Source organism: Drosophila persimilis, unplaced genomic scaffold (genome assembly GCF_003286085.1).
Source record: "Drosophila persimilis strain 14011-0111.01,24,50 unplaced genomic scaffold, DperRS2 tig00000000-arrow-pilon, whole genome shotgun sequence".
In the NCBI taxonomy this organism is placed as follows: Eukaryota; Metazoa; Arthropoda; class Insecta; order Diptera; family Drosophilidae; genus Drosophila; species Drosophila persimilis.
Window position 1 is genome coordinate 18,292,755 of NW_020825288.1, and position 20,274 is coordinate 18,313,028.

At 48.1% G+C, this 20,274-nt stretch overlaps 1 protein-coding gene across 1 annotated transcript; it reads right to left on the reverse strand.

The window, feature by feature from the left end:
- Positions 1-590: 590 nt before the first annotated feature.
- Positions 591-16,774, reverse strand: LOC6588271 (homeobox protein abdominal-B). Its single transcript, XM_026995444.1, is given in 7 exon segments — positions 591-1,404; positions 1,477-1,685; positions 2,628-2,835; positions 2,932-3,152; positions 7,701-7,869; positions 15,832-15,887; positions 16,313-16,774. Coding segments are annotated over 4 exon segments (981 nt in total). The 5' UTR covers positions 3,145-3,152; positions 7,701-7,869; positions 15,832-15,887; positions 16,313-16,774; the 3' UTR covers positions 591-1,053.
- Between the last annotated feature and the right edge of the window lie 3,500 nt (positions 16,775-20,274).

A 20,274-nucleotide genomic window follows, 5' to 3' on the forward strand; every position in this document is an offset into this window, starting at 1 on the left:
TTTGCTTTAAAGTTACGTTGGATCGAAAGCGACTTCAACTATATAGTAAACATGCACACATCGAAATCTTACGAGGTTACCATTTGCTAAAATCGAATCCGAATTTCATTATACACATTTAATATTCTTGTGTATGCTTTTCATATAGTAGTTCTCAATGTCTTAGTTTATGTACAGGAACTTAGAAGGTATCAAGGGACACGACACAACGAACATTATACGACAAAATTGATCCTAAATTGTGGCCATAATCTATCTGGGTATGGGCAAGTGTTTGACTGAGAGTGTGAATGTGTGTGTGTCCGTGTAGTGGGGTGAAGGGATTGATGGGTGAGGCGACTGACAATTGTTAAACAATTTTTGCTTGTTTCAAGAACATTTTCTGGGTCTAAGATGTGCTCAACCTAATTCAGCTGCAATCTAGCTGCACTTACAAAGATAAATATGGTAAAATCTACTACTCGAACGCTTGTTATTCGTAATTTATAGGGGTAATATTCACTGATGTTTAAGTATATTCATATTTATAGATCTGAAAATTCATAATGCTCGCTTAGGTTAATGAGAGCCTTGATAGAAATACATACATACACGTTCATACATATATATATTTCCATACAAATTGCAAATTTTAAGTGTATCTTTTTCTGCATCTCCATCTATGTATACCGCCTGCTGCACCTCGCTACCTGCTCATATCTATATTCAACTACTGAACTAAGCTGCCGTTATCGTCTATCTGCAAATGGGTATCTGTTCTGAATGGTTGTGTCGTTCTTGACAGCTGTGTCTGCTCATTAATGGATCTCTAAGAACTGACTTATTAATTATATGCATTTCATTTAAGGTATTATCTTTTCATTTCCTTGGGGCCGCCCTGCTTTGGTAAACAGCGACGCCAGCTCATTCCAGGGCTTCTCTACACCTTCTCCACACCCAGACCCAGATCGCTTCCCGTCCCTTCCCTTCCCTTGCCGTCCTGGCTAAAAAGAGCTCAGGTGTTTTGTAGATTTTACCGAATTTCCTCAAAGTTGGCCGAGTCTAACATGTCGGCTAACATGGAAAGTCCAAGGCCAGCTCGTTCTTGATTAGATGGGCGTTCGGTTCGAGAGCCGGGTTCGGATTGGGATTCATGTGGGGGTTCGGACTCGGGTTGGCTAACTGCTAGTAGGTGGGGAAGCCCATGGTGCCGGCGCTGCTGTTGTCCAAAGGTCACTGGTGCATCTTGGTGGCGTGGTGGCCCATGCTCAGACCGAGGTTCAGGTGATGGTTGTTGTGGTGCTGCTGAGCCGTCTGCGAGTGGTTGTGATTGCTGCTGGAGTTGTTGTTGTTGTTCTGCTGATTAGCCTGGCGCTGCGAGTTCTTCTTGTTCTTCATGCGTCGATTCTGGAACCATATCTTGACCTGTAAACAAAGAGCAAGAGAGTCCAATGAATGAGCATTTGAACCTCCAACCATCTCTGCATGGGCACTCACCTGGCGCTCGGTCAACTGCAAGTTTCTGGCCAGCTCCCAGCGCTTTTGCTTAGACACGTACGCGTTGAACAGGAACTCCTTCTCCAGCTCCAACGTCTGGAATTTCGAGTAGGGCTTTCGCTTTTTCCGCACCGACACCGCGCCGGTCCACTCGTGCAAGGTCGGCGTGCAAGGACCCACAGCTCCCACCGATACGCCTCCGGAGGCTCCTATTGAATAAACAGAGAAATTTCATTCAATATTTTTTCCATTGACTAGGTGCGGGTGGTCCAACAATTGCGGTTGTCGTTGTTGCCATATCCCCATATCAGATCGTTAAATTTATAGAGCAATTAGGAAAATTGTTTAGCAATTAGCGTAATACAAAATTATTCAATTCAGCGTTTATGGGCTCTTTATTGGTGCGGTACGGAAAGCGAGTTCGTCGAACTGAATTGGCAAGAGGCCCATTCACATCCGAACTGTTGAATGCATTCGTTCCTGCTCATTGAGTACTGTACTCAAATGAAGCAGACCAGATGTGATATTCAAATACTTGATCTAGACCAAATAATAATAATAACCATTAAAAAGGGTATTTAAACTTTAGATGCGGATCACTAAGGTGGTCGTTTAAGCCGAATTGTCTGCTTTGTACGGAATATGATTACTTTTGTATGTTATGAAACATTTTCTTACGAAGCGCAAATATTTGTTAAACATAATTTATTTGTTCGATAACAAATACAAGATTTTCAAGATTTATTTCATCCCGTTTTCCAGTTGAACGAATTTTTGTTCTAGCTGTAGAAAGAAGATAGTAGCGTCTCTTTAGGTCTTTAGGCCTGGAATCATTCCAAACACATATTTATACAGATTTGATTGGCGAGGGGTGTACGATCATCAAGCACAAACATTGTAGATAGTCAATGCTTGGGGCACGGCCTCGAGCATACCTCCTAGGTTCTTCCGACTTTCACACCCACTTTGAGGCGTAACGCAAACCAAACAGTCGGCATTAATTTATGAGGTATTTTGCAGTGCGCTAATTGAACGGCAAACTTGCAGTTTCGCAATTTGCCATTCCGACAGCGACAGCGACAGCCACACCGACAACAACAAGAACGTGGCATGGAAAATCTGTGTGCATTTGGATATGCCAGGGTACGTACCTGTGCTCGAGTACGCCTCGCCCGGGTATCCGCGCAGTCCCCCTGGGGACGAGTAGGTGGGCGTTTCGTAGCTGGACTGCGAGGTTCCCTCCACCGACTGTCGCGCCGCAGCCGCCGCGCTCACCGTCACATGGCGGTCGTCGCTGGCGCTCATGTAGGCCGCTGCTGCGGCGGAGGTCGGCTGATCACGGTAGTTGGCCCAGTATGGCTGCAGGGGGGCAAGCGGCATGGGAGGATGGGAGGAAAAGCGACGATAAGAAGTTGGCAATGAGTTGTTTACGAGACGGAGACCTCGAGCACTCACCTGAAACTGGGTATCTGGGTAGTAGGGGAACATGGGCTTGCGGTCGCGCTGTTCCATATAGTATTGCGAGGCAGAGGCGTGGTACTGGTTGAAGCCGTCGTCGTTGTAGGGCCAGGGGGCCGCGTGCCGCTTAACAGCCACCGAGGCATCCGTCTCGAAGCCAGGACCGGGCCGGATTGCGGGTATATGAAGTGGCGCTAATTGGATGGACATATTGATGTCTGAAAACAGAGCAAGTGCATATTATTACATTTGATTCAATTCGAATATTCCCAAGTGGGACAATTTTCATATTACAAATTAGGATTCTTCGATTAGATCTAGATCTTGATCTCAACCACATTCGAAACCATATATTTCTAAATCAACAACAGAATGGGAATTTGATAAATGTCAATTACAACCAACAACTAGTTCTATTATAGTTTCTCTATCAAAACATTTCTAAATGGCAGAATTTCTTAATAATTGGTATTGTTTCCAATTCCCAAAAGTTTGCTATTGAGAGCTCTAGAATGATTGTTGGCAGAACAGCATGTGAGAATTCGGTATCGGTCTTCATGCAAGATTGAATTCAATCGCAGTCTGTTCAATGACAGTCCATATCAAAGGTCAATGGTGGCCCTCTTATCAACTATGGGACGGGGATACATATAATGACTTCATCAGAAACCGACAATTCTTAAAACCCAGATCAGATGCAACTTATAAAGGGGTATCTAAATTTGGCTTATAATTTAGTACTACCCACTCGGCACCATAGATATGTGGACGGCTCCAATTCTGGACGAAAATTTTAAAGGATATGTTCGGGCTCTGCTCACCTTCCTTCTGGGAACTAACACTGGAGGGAGAAACGCTCGCCGTGCTCGGCGCCACAATTTGGGCCTGCCCAGATGTGACCACAGCATTCTGCTGCTGCTGCTGCTGCTGCTGCTGCTGTTGGAGACCTGACGAGGCGCCACTGGGTACGCTGTTCGGTGTCTGCTGCTGCTGCTGGGGCATTTGCTGATGGTGGGGAGATGTGAGATGCTGTTGGGGCTGTTGCTGTTGATGCTGTTGGGCGGAGCTTCCAGTGGGTGTCTGGGCAGGGCTGAGAGTGACAGCCACCGGTGTTGTTGCCAACTGTTGTTGCTGCTGCTGTTGTTGTTGTTGTTGCTGCTGTTGGTGCTGTTGTTGTTGTTGTTGTTGTTGTTGAGGAGCGGGAAGATGCTGGAGAGCCGTCTGCTGCTGCACGGCGGCGATTGGCACAGGTGGGGGATCCTCGTACATGACGGCATGCGTGGGCGTGGAATGTGTAGTGGGCGTAGTCTGCTGTTGCTGTTGCTGTTGCAGCACAGATGATGGAGTGGACAACGCAACCGACGCGGAGGAGACAACCGAGTGCTGCTGCAGGTGGGAATGCGCGCTCTGGTGGAGACTGGCGGTGTGGAGAGGCTGGGGCTGAGGCAGGTGGTGGTGCGCGTGATGATGCAGTTGATGCAGATGCTGCGAGGACTGCTGTAGCTGCTCCTGCTCTTGCAGGTGCTGCTGTTGTTGCTGCTGCTGCTGCTGCTGCTGTTGCTGCTGTTGTTGTTGCTGCTGTTGCTGATGGTGGTGCTGCATGGCAGGATGCGGATGCGGATGCGGATGCGGGTGGGCGTGGGCGTGTGGGTGAGGGTGTGTGTGATGCCCCCACCACGCCCCGGCAGCGGCGTGCGACCCGACTGCCGAGACATCGTGGGGGTCGTAGAGAGCGCACGCCAGCGGGATGGTTGGGGTTTGGGGGAGGGGTGGAATATTTATGGTTATCTTGAACGCGTTTCAGTCAAGCGGTTGCAACGAAAAGCACGGCCGGCACACACACAGAACGTGTGTGGATGGGGCTGAAGCTGGTGGTGTGCGAGTCGGGCTTTGTGGTACGATCGACTCGACCCACCGACCCAATCTTTATCTCTTTTTTCCACGTTGCACTGTTGATATATTTCTAGTCGATGTATTTTACACTCTCAATTCGATTAGATTCGCTCTGCTTCGATTCGATTTTAATTTTCAATCAAACCGTTTTCCAATAGTTTTAGCGTACCGCACACGCAACTAACAAACACACACAGACGAGACCCCCGACTCATGCACGCACTCGACACGCACACACACGCGCGTCCTCAGTAAAGAGCGGGTCGAAGAGAGTCGACGTCAGAGTAACGTATTTCGTTGGGCTGGGCAGGGGGCGGAAGTTGATTCGATCGAAAGCCAAAGAGACACGGATGATGTGAAAGCGCACAGGGTGTTCGTGGTGCTCAAAAAGTGGAGCAGTATTTTCAAATTGGGTTTTCCGACTTGTTTCACGTTTGTTTCAGGTGATTTTGCTTCAGTTTTTTCCGATTTTCTCGGGCACTTCTCACTTATCGTCCGGCTGTTGTCTTTCAATTTAATAAATAATAAAACCTTGTAATAGCGGACGCTTTCGGCTCTTGGTGCTCTGCTAGTTCATGCCGGCACAAATCGCGGACTCATTTGCAGTGCGTACTGTAGGCGGTTGGCAGTTGGCCGTTGGCTGTTGGTTGTTGGTTGTTTGGGCTAGCTTTTTATGCTGCCGGTCATAAAATCCGATTTTACGACCAAAACAAACAATTAAACACAACGCTTGCAACAGCTAACCAAAATGTTGCTATTTTTTATTCCCATCGCTGGTGTTGTGTTTCGATGTCGGCTGTTCAGGTTGGACATTTGTGACTGCGATCTGCGATTTTCGATTACCGAGGTGCGATTTCCAAAACGCTCAACTTATTTTCGAGCCGCGCGAGAACAGCTCTCGGAACTGAATGGAACCGAATACGAATACGAAACACCCAAGTCCAGGTCCTCGGTGGCTGCTTTGCTGTCGCTGTTGCCGTTTCGTTTCGTTTCTGTTTCTATCGCTCTTTGTTGCTGCTGTTGTTGTTGCTTGGACGCCCGCACGCCTTCCAACCGTACAGAGCGAAGCACAAATTTACAATGCGACGACGTCTGCGGCAGCAGCAAAACAGAACCAGAAACAGCAGCAGCGACGCGGCAGCGGCAACGGTGGAGACTCGTCTTGTCTCACTTCGACTCGACTCTCTCTCTCTCTCGTCGACGGGTGACGCGCCGTAAGAGTCAGAAAAGTCAAGATGTGAACATGAACACCGTCGGCCGTCCGTGCCGTTACGTACAAGAGAGTCCGCGCAGGCGCAGGCGCTCGCGCTGGCGCTGGTGGTGGTTCTTTCTGCGCTCTCTTCTGGCGCATTATGCTCACGTACAGTGTACAGTGTGTACAGTGTGTATGTGGATCCAACGCTGCCGCTGTGTGGGTGCACGCTGAAGAGAGCACGGAATCTGGGACCCCAGCAGCAATGCTCTGACACAGGCGAGAACAAGTCTGTTGGAGCTGCGGCTACGAATATATGTACGTCTGAAGATTGTCCGTCCACTAGCAGCGGACAGTGTTCAGTGTTCAGTGTCCACTACTCAGAGCTCAGCAGGTGCCTGGCGGGCAGACGCATGCCAGCACACACACATGCACGCACACTGCCCAAAGCCACACGTACAGTGTACGTGTGCACGCCCTTGCTCTTTGCTGCCTGTCACTCGCTCTACACCATACCATCTCCGACTCCACGCTCAGGAGCGTTCTCTCTTGCGCCCAGTCTGCTTGGGGGCTGATTTGAATATATCGCGAGCCGCAGCGCCATCTATGGCCCAGATTTGTCCGAAGGGGTCGGGCCACATACATTGTAGATGTACTGTAGTTGTTGTTGGCTCGCGATGTTGTTTTTTTTGTATCGATTGCGACTTGCGGCCGCCCCAAGAGCAGAAGCAGCAGCAGCAGCAGCAGCAGCAAAGTAGTGCTTGGGGAGGGAGTCGTCTACTATTTCAATGGGAAGGAACAGGAAGGGGTGGGGTTCGTAAAGTTTTCCTTCGCGCTAATTAATGATAATGAGCAAAGCAAACAAATTCGTGCGCGGGCTCACTCGGAAAATTATGACAGCAGCCAAATTGAGATCACAATTACAAACAACCCCGTCGCCGCTGTATCTACGGGTCTCCGTCCAAACTTAACGCAGCAGCGGACAATTATGGGAATTTTATGGCCATTGCCATTGGAAAAAGAAGGTACAAGCATGGGACAATGGCAGGGAAATGTTAACAAATCATAAAAAGGATGCAAGTGCCCAGAGCCGGTTTGAGGACAGAACGCAGCCAAACTCGCAGCCTACTTCGGCAACAATTACTCGAGACTAACGTTACGGAATCTAGTGCACACCCTATCTTTGAAATCAATTTTAAAACGGAACCCAATAGAGGCACATATGTACATATGTATGTCTCAAGATGCATCCAATTCTCCTACCTGAATTCGACTATTTAATCACCTTTCTTATATATGTATATGTTTTGTTTGACATCCCAAACAAATGAAGCTACTAATCTCTGGCTAAACCCGGACATTGATAAATTTAACTCCTGGGTGAAAATCGGGATTCGAAACATAGAAGAAACTGGTTCCACAATACTATATAGGGACGGATACGTCGAATTGGGGAAAAATCATCAAATGTAAGAAACTAAAATTTGAATCGTTGTTGATTGTAATATCTGTATGAACGAAAAAGTCATCCTCACATAGAATTTGTTTCAGACCGAATTCCGAGTCTAATCGATCTAATCGTTTCCGACATATATACGAGCCTTATGCAAGGAAACAGTGCGGTTACATTGGGTATAACATTACTATTTGGGGAAATGGTAGTATAGTAGAATAGTCTCACCTGTGGGATGGGAATTGCCGCTGGAGGGGGAGATACTCGTCGCTGTGGGCGCAACGAGATGGTTATGGCCGGACGCCACCGCTGTGACTTGTGCTGTTTCTGCGGTTCGTGAGTGCAGCGGAGACTGTGCCTCGGGCGTGGTTTGTATTCTTCTGCACGCAGCTTAGAACTGAAATGGAAAACAGACCATATAAAAATATCATATCATCAGACTTATATCCAAAGTATGGTGTCCAAAAACTTATTAATTAACATACAATATGTACGGAACTCTTATTACTAAAATGCATCAGTGATTCCCTTAAGTCCGTGACGTCCTGTAATAACAAGCTCCATCGATAAGAGAGGAATTTGTTGTATAAGGGAAGATGTCTGTTGTGGTAGCTCATGGTTGTCCTGCAAGGAAAGGGACGATGGAGAGGAAGTGCCAGCTCGAGCTGTCGTCATCTTTCGCCTTTATGGCCGGCGCAAACGGCTTGTTTGCATTTGACACCGCTCAGGTAATGATGCAAGGCAACTCAACAGCCAACCAGGAAACAGAAACGTTCACGGTGCAGTCAGCGGAGAGCCGGATGAAGGATGAAGGATGAAGGATGCCGCGCGCACTTACTGCGATTCCCCGCAGTGCCAGCACGGAAGTGAGCGCCGGGACCTGGCCGGGGTTGAGGCAAGCAGACAAGGCAATAACGACAGACAGCCGTCAAACACGTCGTAAAATCTGTTTCCTCGTTTCGCATTTGCATTGTGCAACATGCTGCTGTTGCTGCCCCTCACTGACTTCCCGAAGGCGGTATCAGGGTCAAAGTCAATTCCTACACACGACCATTTGTATTTTCATGCCCAACTACATTTCGGATAGCTCCATGTGCGGCTCAAGAGTTTCCCGTTTGCTTTGATCGCCACTCGCTTGGGCTGAAAATTCCTCATACTTTCGTATACCTTTGGCAGCAGAGATCTGCAGAATAGGAGTTGAGATCCTAATTCTTGGGCCGCTGGGCCAACGTCTAGGTTGTATGAAGATTCTTGAAAATCGTACGTGTACTTGGGGTCAGCATAGAGTGTCCAACCGGTATCAGAAACTTTCTCAACTGATTGAAGATCATGTGTCATTCAAATTGCTTTCGTGTAGTTTATTTTTCTGGGATCAGCTAATCCTCCAGCTCGCTCACACCGTTGTGGGAAGATACTCGCAAGTTTATTGGGTGTCACAATTATCGTGAGTAATTTGTGTTTTTGTCACCAAGACAAAGTCTTTCATTCTCCTTTTTTTTCCTCTGTCTCTTGAGGAAAAACGCAGAGCCATAAAAAGAATTTCTTCAATTTTTAACGATTCCCAAATTTGAATAAGTTAATTAACAAAATTAATATTCAAATAGGTTTATGGTCGCGATGGCGGCTTATGGCTTCATCATGTGAAATCGTCCCAGTCCCAGGCCAGGTCTAGCCGAGCCGAAATTTAAATTCAGACAACAATAAACCTACCACAAAATATAATCATTCCAAACAAATTCACATGCAATATGTCCAAAGAGGAGAAAGAAATATGGTGAGAGAGAAGTTCATTGGCTCTGCCCGGTGGCCACGCCACTGCCACCATAAAAAAGAAAAGAAAAAAAAAAAACAAACAGCCAGACAGAAATTTCGGGTTCCCGGATTCTCGGGTCTCAGATGCTGCGGAGAATTAAATGAGATAAAATGAAATTCATGTTATCCAATTAGACACAGCCAAGCTCGTTGACGCACCTCTCCCTCTCCCTATCCCTTTCCCAATCCCTCTCCCTCTCTCTATAGGCGTACCGTCGTGCGATCTTTAATGATCTTTCTCCCAGCTAATTATGATACGTCTCTCCATCGCGCGGAGCCTTTAATTGCCTTGAATTTCTTCATTCTCGGAACCCTTTGGCCTGGACCGTTTTCCGTGTAAAGAGTGGCGGTCGCGGAGGTAACCAAAGACGGATCAGAGATAGGAGACTCCGCTCCGATTCCGAAAGTCTAAGCTCCACAGAACCAGAACTGTCGATGAACAGTTTTCTGCGTTTTCGAAGTTTTCCAGGGGAGGCCAGCAAACAAGTTCTCTCATTCCTGTTTTCGACAGATCATTAAAACGTGTTCTGTGCCGGTGACTGGCCTTTGCTTTTGGATTTCTACGAAAAGAGCAAGCCAGAAATTGGGCAACAGCCGCCATAATAATCCGACTGAAAGATACAAAATGCACACAGACACACTCGACGAGCCATATTTAGAACAAAGAACGAGCACGGATGGCGAGCAGAAAGGAGGCAGCAAATGAAATACATACTCGTATCGTGCTGACAGCTTCCATGCGAGACGTTTTGTGGAGAGATGTCAGATGCAGATGCAGCGCCCTACTACCACCGCCATCCGTGAGATACCCGAGCAGTCGTGTCGCCTGAACATGGCCACCGCCCCTAGGTCCTCGACAAGAGTGATCGTCTCTCCCTCCCCATCTCCCTTTACGACATTTCTCCCTCTGGCTTGCTCAACATTTGTTGCGTTTCCATTTTTGGCAACATCGTCTGGCCCGCTTCCATTGTGCCACAATTTATGATTCGAAATGGCTTTGTTTAATTATGTACACAAAATGACAGATCCCATTGTCCGCAGGACTAGTAATTGATTGTGCATTCACATATCATCTAACGCTACTTCTTGCCAATGGGAATTTGTCGAAGGTTGTCCGTAATGTGAAAGATCGAAAGAGCTCTCAGTGCTTCAGTCTGGCCTACACTTCTGTGTGAATTTTGCTTTGAATACTCAACTATTCAATCCCAATTGAATGCATCGTAGATGAATGTAGATTCCCCATTTATGAACTACTTAAGGCAGCTTCTGGTTTATTGTTCTGGACTATAAAAACTCACTCAAACCTGATCTCGCTGACCATGTGCGGTAGAACACTTTTGGGATTAGAGGTGGCCAACCCTCTTAAGATGATTGGATGGCCCCTTTAAAAGGGGCCAAGGTCGAGGTGTGCCGCCGAACTTCAAGCAGGTTAAGTACAGCTGAAAGAGGATACCTTGCTGATAGGTATTCTCATCCCCTTGAGCATAGTAAGGTGTAGCCCAATGGTCTGTATGCAAAATGCAAAGAAGTCGGATGGCAGCCAATATTAGCAGAGATACACACATCCGTGCAATACAGTGGCCCGTGGTTTATCGTTCATCGTTCATCGTTTATCGTGCCTCCCATTCATACAAGTTTAAGTACCTGAGAAAGTGCCGTGTCTGTTGTTGGATGTTGTACTTAAGCCATATTTTAGTACAATAAATCTAACTAGTTAACTGCCTTTTATTGCCAGCAAAGCGTTTTACGACAAACAGACGGCCGAACTGACGGGCGGACAGACACAACTCTTTGAGTGAGTTGTATGTGACGAGTGAAATTGTATGTAGATTGCATTATATATTGTAATAAAAGTAAAATAAACACCCTGAAATTAAAGCAACACTTTTGGCCACTTTATGGGGAGTCGGCAGCAATCCGAGGTGGTGCAGAATGGAACGGAATGGCAGTGGAGCAGTGGAGCGCAGTGCCATGCAGGTCTGGCGGAGTGGGGCTTTTATGTTCGGAATTAACTCCACGGAAACTAGGAGGCGCCGTGTCAAGTCTGTTCGCCCGTGTCTGTTTCAGTTGCTGGGCCCTGCTTTTGTCAATGGAGCCAGCTGGTTATTGGGTCACAAATTCGAGCATTACTTTCACCTTCCATTGCAGAACAGCAACCATATTCATCCGTCGTTCCCCATAACAGCCAACGACCTTCGGGACATCATAAACTTAATTATACTTCTACACGTGGAAGGGACTGGCAAAGCGGCCGTAAAAGTAGATAAATTTGCAGTCAAATCAGTAAGTCACCGCTGCCAAGAGTCCTCACTTGTCTTGTCTGAACATCGCTGTTTTGTTCGAAAACGAAGACGAATTAAGTGGCGGGTCCACCTGAACTTGAACCACCTCTTTTATGGCATTTCTTTTCCCTCCACTAGCATACAAATCGCGGATTGCTTCGAGGTTCTCAGGCTGGATTCTGGCTGTTTAAATTTGAGAGCTTTGAATGAGCTCTAATTGATTTGCAATTCGCTTTCATTTGATTCATTGACTGGCACCTTGGCCACTAAGCGACCTGGCTCGTTGTTTGACTTGCTTTATGACCAGTGGGCCAATGTGTTAATTGCTCTGCCCCACTCCACTCCACTCCACTCGACTCGACTCCAATAAGGTGTTAATACCATGTTTATGGGCATTAAATTGGCCACCAGTTAAAATTCCAGCAAACACGACGAGAGTTATGGTGTCGTTAGGCCATTTCATGGCGTCTCAGCTCATCCCCATCCCCATCCCCATCCCCATCCTCATCTCCATCCGCGTACACTCGCATCCCCACACTCTTGTGCTGTGATAAAAGGCGAGCAGTCGAATGCAGAGCTGAATTTCATGCCAGATTAATTGTCATAGAACTCGTGAAAATCAAGCGGAGACTCCTACTAGGGATAATTGCGCGGGTCGGAAGTGGAATCAGAATTAGTGTCAGATTCTATGTCAGGGTCCTGTATTCCCCAACGGTTTTAGGGACAATAATTTGTACAGCTTTACAGTTTTCGGCAAAATTGAATTTAGAATAGATTTTAGCCAGGCCTAACTTCCCCCTAACGCTAAGCCGAGGCTCAGACATAAAACTCACTTTGTCCAAAAATAAATGAAATCATCAATTTCTTTTCTCCCTATTCCTATTCCAGTTCTCCATTCCCTCTTCCCTGTTCCCTCTGACCTCTTCGTATTCCCTGTCTCCACATTGGCATCTAGCCCGGCTGGGGATGGAAAGTTGGTTACATTGTCGGTTTCTTCTGGGAATTTGCTCCGCTCTCCTTCATTTATCTTTCTTGCGCCGTCTCTGGGTTCAAGGAGCCAGCACAAAGGCGACTGGCTCATTTACATAAGCATAATTTCCACATAGAATAGTTACATGGCTAAAAAGCACCCCTCCACCGAATTCCCAACCTCTTCCAACCACCTCCTCCTCTCCTGCCAAAGTCAGCAAAATATTTATTCAAATAGCGTGCGCAGGCCCTTCCCCTTCCCATCCCCGCCTTGCCAAAGGTTAATTTCAGTTTGGATATATCAACGGGCTCTGTCGCTGGGCCCGCAACCCTGACAGCCACCCACGCATCCCTTCCGCTGACGCCGCTGGAGGCAAGAGCCAACGAAAGCCACCCCCGCAAATGGCAGGCAGTCGCGATAAGCAAAGTCAAAAGCATTCAAGGATAAAAGTAAAAATGTATACAGCTAGAGTTAGACAGAGAGAGAGAAAGTAAAAGAAAGAGAGAGAGGGAGAGAGAGAGAGAGTTTGAGTAAGGAGAGGAGAGCCAGGGAGGACAACGATTTGGGGCGGCACACGAGCACGAGCACCAGCACGAACCACCCCAAAAGGAGACCAGGAGGGTAGCCGAGTTTGAAAACACTTTTGCTGACGTTGTCGGCGGCTGTACACAAGCACAAACACAAACACAAACACAAGCTCACATACTCGTACAACAGAGGGGCCAGGCCAGGGTTGGGGTTGGGGGGTGGCAGTCTGCCTGGCGTATTTGTTTGTGTTGAGGAATATCGATCCCTCTTGGGTCGTTGGCTGCACTCAATGAGTTCTCAATTTACTTTGTGCCCTGTCTTCCGCCCCACACTCCGTACTCTACAGCTCTCCACACTACACCCTGCCACCCGACAGCGCTCGCTTTTTCGTTTCTTGGGTATAGAATTGTAAGTATCTGTAGATACGATTCAGACAAGTCATTCCATCGAGTGGAGGCAGAGACAGGCCCTATCTGTATCTGTGGTTTGACTCACGAACCCACGCCACTCCGCAGGCGAGTATTCTCAGATGCGCTGCTCCAATGATATTATTAATTGAATTATAAATTCAAGGTTTTATTGATGTCTCCGCTCAAACCCAGCTGCAGGTTGCCGGAGCCGGTGGCTGCAGCCCAGAGCCGGACCCTGAGCTGAACCTGAACCCTGCACCAGTCATCGGAACTCTAAATGCGCTACGTGATATGCCTAAAAATGTCCGTCTGCCCCCGCCCAACTAACTATGTCTGTGTCTCTGTTTTCATGGAATTTCAGCTGACTAACAGGGCTGGGACTCGGACTCCAGCTATTTTTTTTTTTTTCATTTGGGTTCCCGTGCCCGAGAGCCCGATCAGCTCTACCACTAAGGCAAACGGAGGAGAAGGAACGAATTCCCATAGATGGCGCACAATGGGTCGAAGTGGAAGTCATATTCCTCCTTCATATCCACTGTAGCTCAAAAATAGGGAGAAAAGACACAGTTTCCCGTCGGAGACCGAGCCCCGAGCGCTGCTCGATTAGCCATCAGAGGGGAACGGGCGAGATAACAAGTTGAACCGGTCCGTTGGTCCGTTTGTCCGTTGTTTGCTGGTCCGCAGTCCGCGGGACAGACGGGGCGAAGAGCAAAAGACATGTGAGTAGAAAGCCACAATCAGAAATTTAATAATGGCTGCACAAAAGGCAGCACGACGCGCGTTGACGTGCACATATTTTATGGGTTTTATACACAGGCAGTGAGGCAATGAGGCAATGAGGCAGTGCGGGTATCTGACGGATGCACATGCTACGCTCAGAGGGGAGAAAGGTGAAACGCCAGCAGGCCAGGCAACAGCAGAAGCGAATGAAGTCATCGAAAATGGCCACCAACGGATAGTACCTCTACCTCTCTACCTCTCTGCCTCTCAGCCACTCTGCCACTCCTACTCCACTACGACTGTCCGGTGAAAGCAGCTCACCTGCCCGACCTTCTGCCTGCCCTGCCCTTCTGCCGATCTGCTGATCTGCTGATCGTAGGACGCGATGGCGTATGACAGAAGGCGGCAGAGGCCTGGCCTGGTCTAGGACCAGTCCGGGTCCAGGAGCAGGAGCAGGAGCAGGAGCAGTCCCGATTCCGATTTGCGCCACCGATAAAAGTAACCAACGTGTTTTTCCATTTTATGACTTCATAAGTGGAACTTGGCTGCTTTTCTTGTTGTGCACGATTTTCCCTTTGTTCAGAGGAAAGTCGTTAAAATTTTCGGATAAGCTACATTCACATGAACCGGCTCGATATCGAGTTCACTTGGGAAAGTCTGTGAAACAATGGGAATGGAGTTGTAAATGTCAAAATTCTGAAATGCATCGCTTAATCGAGGATGCACCTGACTTTGACCCTGATCTGCATCTGCATCTGGCATCAGTTCGGGTGGGTCGCGTCGCGGCAGTCATTCCTTAGATGCCTCCGACGCCTCGGATGCCTCAGATGAGTCCGCTCGCCCAGCCGATCGGCGAGTAATTAGCCCGCTTGTTCAATTTCTCACGCCCATAAAATAAATCACTTCAACTTTCAAATGAATTCTTCATTGGCCACCACCCAAGTGGTCGTCGCCCCCTTTCCCGTCTCCGTCTGTGGCCCCTGTCCGTGGGCAAATCCACTCATAAGCGACTTTTTCTACGCTTTTGTGATTTTTGGCAATTGATTTAATGTGTCATTCATAGATTTTTATTGCACCGTTTTATTGCCGTCTTTAACTTCCGATTTACCACAATTGGCCCGCTTGGACACTGCCCCCGCGCCACTGCTATGCCAGATCCAATGACATTCCCATTCCCATTCCCACTCCCACTCCCGCCCAGTCCTTGGCGCGGTCCTGTGTGGGATCTTAACAGGGAAATCATGTACTCGCCGTACTTTACTTTATTTATTGCCATTTTTAATACCGCTCGACTCGCCAGCCTGGACATTTTAACGCCCTGCACGCTGGCCCGGATCTGGATCTGGATCTGGGCGGACGACCCTGGGTGACCGCGTGGGGCAGGGGCCAGGCACTTTATGTTACAATAATGTTCCCCCGACACTGGCCCCAGCCTGAAATCGAATTGTTTTGGCCATAAAAATCAAAAAGGTAATTCGAGCATCTCGGCTGGGCTCGGGTGCTTGCACCGCCACGCTTTTGGAGCCGAGCAGTTCCGACGGGAACTGTTTCACCGTTTACTCGCAATTATTGATTCAATTATCAAGCTAAGGGCCAGATTCGACTTATGTATTTATGTTATATCCACTTATGCTTACCAGCTTTTTTTGAAATCAACACAATTTGGCGAACGCTTCAGTGGGGAAAGTCAAATCTGAAAGAGCCAGACGAAAATTATGCAATTGATTTAGGAACATTTAGGGAATGGTTCTCAGATATGTAATTATCAGTACAGAATGTTAAATAATAATGTTAATACTTGGCAGCCTTTCCGGAAAGCAGCCTGCTGCAAAATGGCTTTTTACCTCCGAATGTATTTAATCTTGTAAAACACGTTGCAGAGGACAATGTGCGTCCTGGAAATCGTTTATACAGATGCGAGTAGATGAGTCAATTACGCAACGTTCTCGAACCTTTGGTTTTATAATAATTCCAAGCGCTTGAAGCCCAATGATACATATGTCTCTCGGGTCGACCCGAGTGCCGGGGGGGGGGATAGGGCGCACTCTGATAACGATAATTATAATGTTCTCCAAATCTTTTCTAATTATGGGCTGACGAACGGTTAAATCAACGCACTCGTATAATCCGTGGAAGAGCACAGGGCAGGGGCAGGGGCAGGGCGTCGTAAACGATCCGGAATAAATTCGATGCAGCTATATTTGTGTTGTTTGCTCGAATCACGAAGTAATGAACTTTTAAACATGTAAAACTTTAAATTCCCAAATTTATGGCCACTGGAACTGGACAGCCGTTTTTGGTATAAAAGCGTACGACATAATTTATGAACGACCCGCACACACTCGTACTCGGCCTGGACCAATCGAGGCCCATCGAGCCCGATCAGCGATCAGCGATCAGCGATCAGCGGTTGGATCGAAGGCGGAATGGGAATCGAATCGAATCGGGACTCGGGACTCGGGATTTTGGATTGGGATCAGCACACACTTGATGGCAGTCGGTCCGAAGAGCCGAAGGCAGGGAAATGACAGAGGAGCAGGCGGCGGCCGCAGAAAGCTAAACTGAGGCGCGGACGCGAACGCGCATGCGATAACGACTCCGAAATTGTTAGAGAGCAACTAACACTAAAAAAATTAAATTCAATATTTTGTTGTTTAGACGAAACGCCAACTGAAACGAAATCTGAAAAGGCAGACTGGCGAACCGAGCGCGAACGCGAATGGCGCGATTCCCGAGCGCCAGAGCCGGAGCGAGAGCGGTCTGTCTCCGATCTTCGAGCTCCGGTCTCCGGGCCCGAGCACGACAACGACAACGACAACGACCACGAACGCGATCGCGAGTCGCGAGTCGCAGTCATCGCTGTTCATATACCGCTAGCAGTAGCATGAGGGCCATTGGACGGCGGACCGGGGGACCGGGGTACCGAGGGACGGACGTCCAAGAAGAGAAACACACTAAACATTTTTTACATAGTATTATTTTGGGTTTTATTGCCTGGCGGATGGAGCGGACAGGCCGGACGGAGGGACTGAAAGAGACACAAAGACGCGAACAAGTGAACGTTCCAAATGCGATCTGGGATCGCAGGCGGTGGGATTGGGATTGGGATCCAGGGGCGTCGGCAGGGGGCTCATCTCCACACAAAGCCAGCCGACAAAGTCCACGAAAAATACGAGTATTCGCCTGGCCTGCTCTCCGTGTTTCTTCCCTATATTTTAATTATAACATTTTGTTGTGGCCCCGCGTATGTGTGTGTGTACGGGTATCTGTGTGAGTGCGGCCATTTCACAGCACACAAACACATGCGTGCCCAGGGCCCAAGTATCCCAGCAGTAACATTTTAGCCGAGGGCAAACTTTGCACATCTCGGCGTACTTTGCGGTTGGCTGACAGAGTCTGGCAAACGCTGCGTGAAAAGTCGCAGGGAAATTCCATGAAATCGTGGAAAACTTGGAAACTGTTTCGTGGCCGTGGCCGTGCCCATTCAGTCGAAAGTTCAAAAATGGGCCAGAAAGCGATTTGCATAGGAGCGGTAGCCGTGTTCTCCATGTCTGCAGGTGGACGAGAAAGTGGACGCAGATTGACTGAATTTGATTTCTAAATGGAGTCAGTATCTGGTGGCAATTACAGGTTCCAACCGCTGGATAAAAGCCGAGTACCACCAGCGGCCCCATCCTCTTGCGGGGCCATGCAAGTGCCTGTAATTTGCTGGGGAAATCATAAAACATCTTCGGCATCCTGATTCGCTTTGAAACCCGTTTGGCCAGCTCTGGGCTGCCAATCACAGCCGAACCTGTTTCGAGTCAAGTGCGAAAACAAAAAGCAGCTCTGAAATTGCAACTAAACTGAAAATCAAGTTGAGCTTTAATTAAAAACCTGGAAAATACAATTAAAAATACCCGTCAGCCACAGCAACTTGTGCAATTAACTGCTGCCGAGGCGAGAGAAAAAAAAACAAAAAAGCTAAAAGCAAGCAAAATTGTAGAAAAATCTTGGCTAAGTGTTGTGTGTAATTGGCCAACCAGCACCAGCTGGCGAGTGGAGAAGGCTGAACCTGAACCTGAAGCTGAAGCTGCGGCTGAGACTGAGGCTGGCCATGGGCACAAACGCGGACGCTGATCAGCGGCGCGTTGCCGCAGTCCGCAGCCCTCTACCGCTGCCCCGTCCCTCAACCAGCGGCCTTGGAGACGCCACTGCCGCTGATTGCGATTACCTATGCTCCATACCTGGCCTTTCCTTGCCCCACCTGGCCCTGGCGCAAGCGAACAAGATGAGCGCGTAACGAGCAGCGAGTTTTGGACGAGAATGCGCTGAAGTGAGTGATGGTGAGGGTTATGGTCCGTCCTCGGAAAGGGGGTCGGAAAGGAAGTAAGCGTGTTTCATAAATTGAAAGCACGGCTGCGGCACAGAAAACCGAAAATTATTAAGCCAAGCAGCTAGAAAGAAGAAGCAAAAACGCCATTTAGATGGCAATCTGGCGGTCAGGCCGCCGAGACCGACAACCAGCAAGAAGCAAGCAGCAACTGACGACGGACGGCGGACGGCGGACAGTGGGAAAGCGCTGGGCTTGAAAATGGCAGTCAACGGAGGAAGAAGCGAAAGCAGCGGGGCAGCGGGGCAGCGGCAGGGGGCTGCACAGTGTACACACACTCACGAAACAAAAACTCGGTCATAAAACGCTTCAAAATTGCGGCTTTGAGCCACAAAAAAACCAAACCCAAAGAAGCAGCACACAAAAAAAAAAAGCGAGTAATTATTTTTATTAAAGAAACCAAAAATGAGAAGTCCAACAGCGTCCAACGCTGGTTACCCGCGCCTCGGCTTTTTGTGCTGGTTTAATTAGGGCTGCTTCCACTTTGGGAAGAGGGAGAGTCCTAGAACTGATCCAATGTCACACTCCTCTGCTCACTACAGATGCACGGGGAGCTGTGGGTGCGTCTAAGACCCGAGATTAACCAAAAGGCATGTCAGCTGCAGGACACAAACATTTCTTTGGGATGCATACATCTCCATCTCAGCTAAATAAAGTGGACCAATAATTGCGAGTGCCAATTTACGGACATTTACGAAATATGCGGCGGCAGCCAATAGCGAAAATGTCGAAAGGGAACTGGAGATGGAGATGAGCCGGGACGGAAAGGGCCAAGCTGGAGGAATGGCAGTTTTCTATCCGTCATAAATAATGCTAACCTAAGCGCCACGGCTGAGGGAAAAACATGCACGGTCCATTAACTTTTGGCGGAGTGCAGCACTGGTGCGCCCTGCGTTCCCTCACCACCACCGCCATCAGCAGAGTCGCGGCTGCGGGACTGTACAGGGTGGAGGCAGGGGTAGCGGTCGGGGTACGGGGAAGCCAGTTCATACCCGACTTGGCGCTCTTCCCTACTTTTGACTGAGGTGCGTGTGTGTTGGGGCAAAGGTCACACTGAGGTTAAGTATATTCAGATCTCAGCTGAAATTTGCATTTGGCAAGCGTTTCTGCTCAGCTGCGTGACTGCTGCTGAGCAATTTATTTTATTATTCATATTACGTTAATTATATTCCAGCGATATAGAGTCGCCCGCAGCGCTCCTTCCTCTTAATCTTAAGCTTAAGTGCTAATAAAATTAATTGTGAAGTGCTTAAGGCGCCTAGGACTGTGCATTTAGTTGCAAAGCGAAGCTCGTTAAAACTGCATCAAACAGTGTGAGTCACGTGGAGATGGAGCCGCTCTAGAATCTGCACGAGTTAACTGCATTCGTGGCAGCAGTGTCTGGTGGGGAGCAATGTCATTCTCTGAAGTGCAGAGGCAAAATCCTTTCATTCTAAGTCTTTGTGTTAGAGCACATGCATTTCCTCTCCGTTAGGATCCGCCTATCCGCAAAATCGGATATTATATTATCATCCCCAAGCACCGCTCAAACAAGTAAGGAAAGCCACATACATACATATTACGTACCTATAATAGCTGGGGTTTAAGACACATAAAACAGAACATCAATTACAATGCGTTACCTACGATTATAAATCATGTAATAAACTAATCATCTTCACATTTCAATGATTTTCTGTTGACTACTTTCTTGAATAATATTGGAATC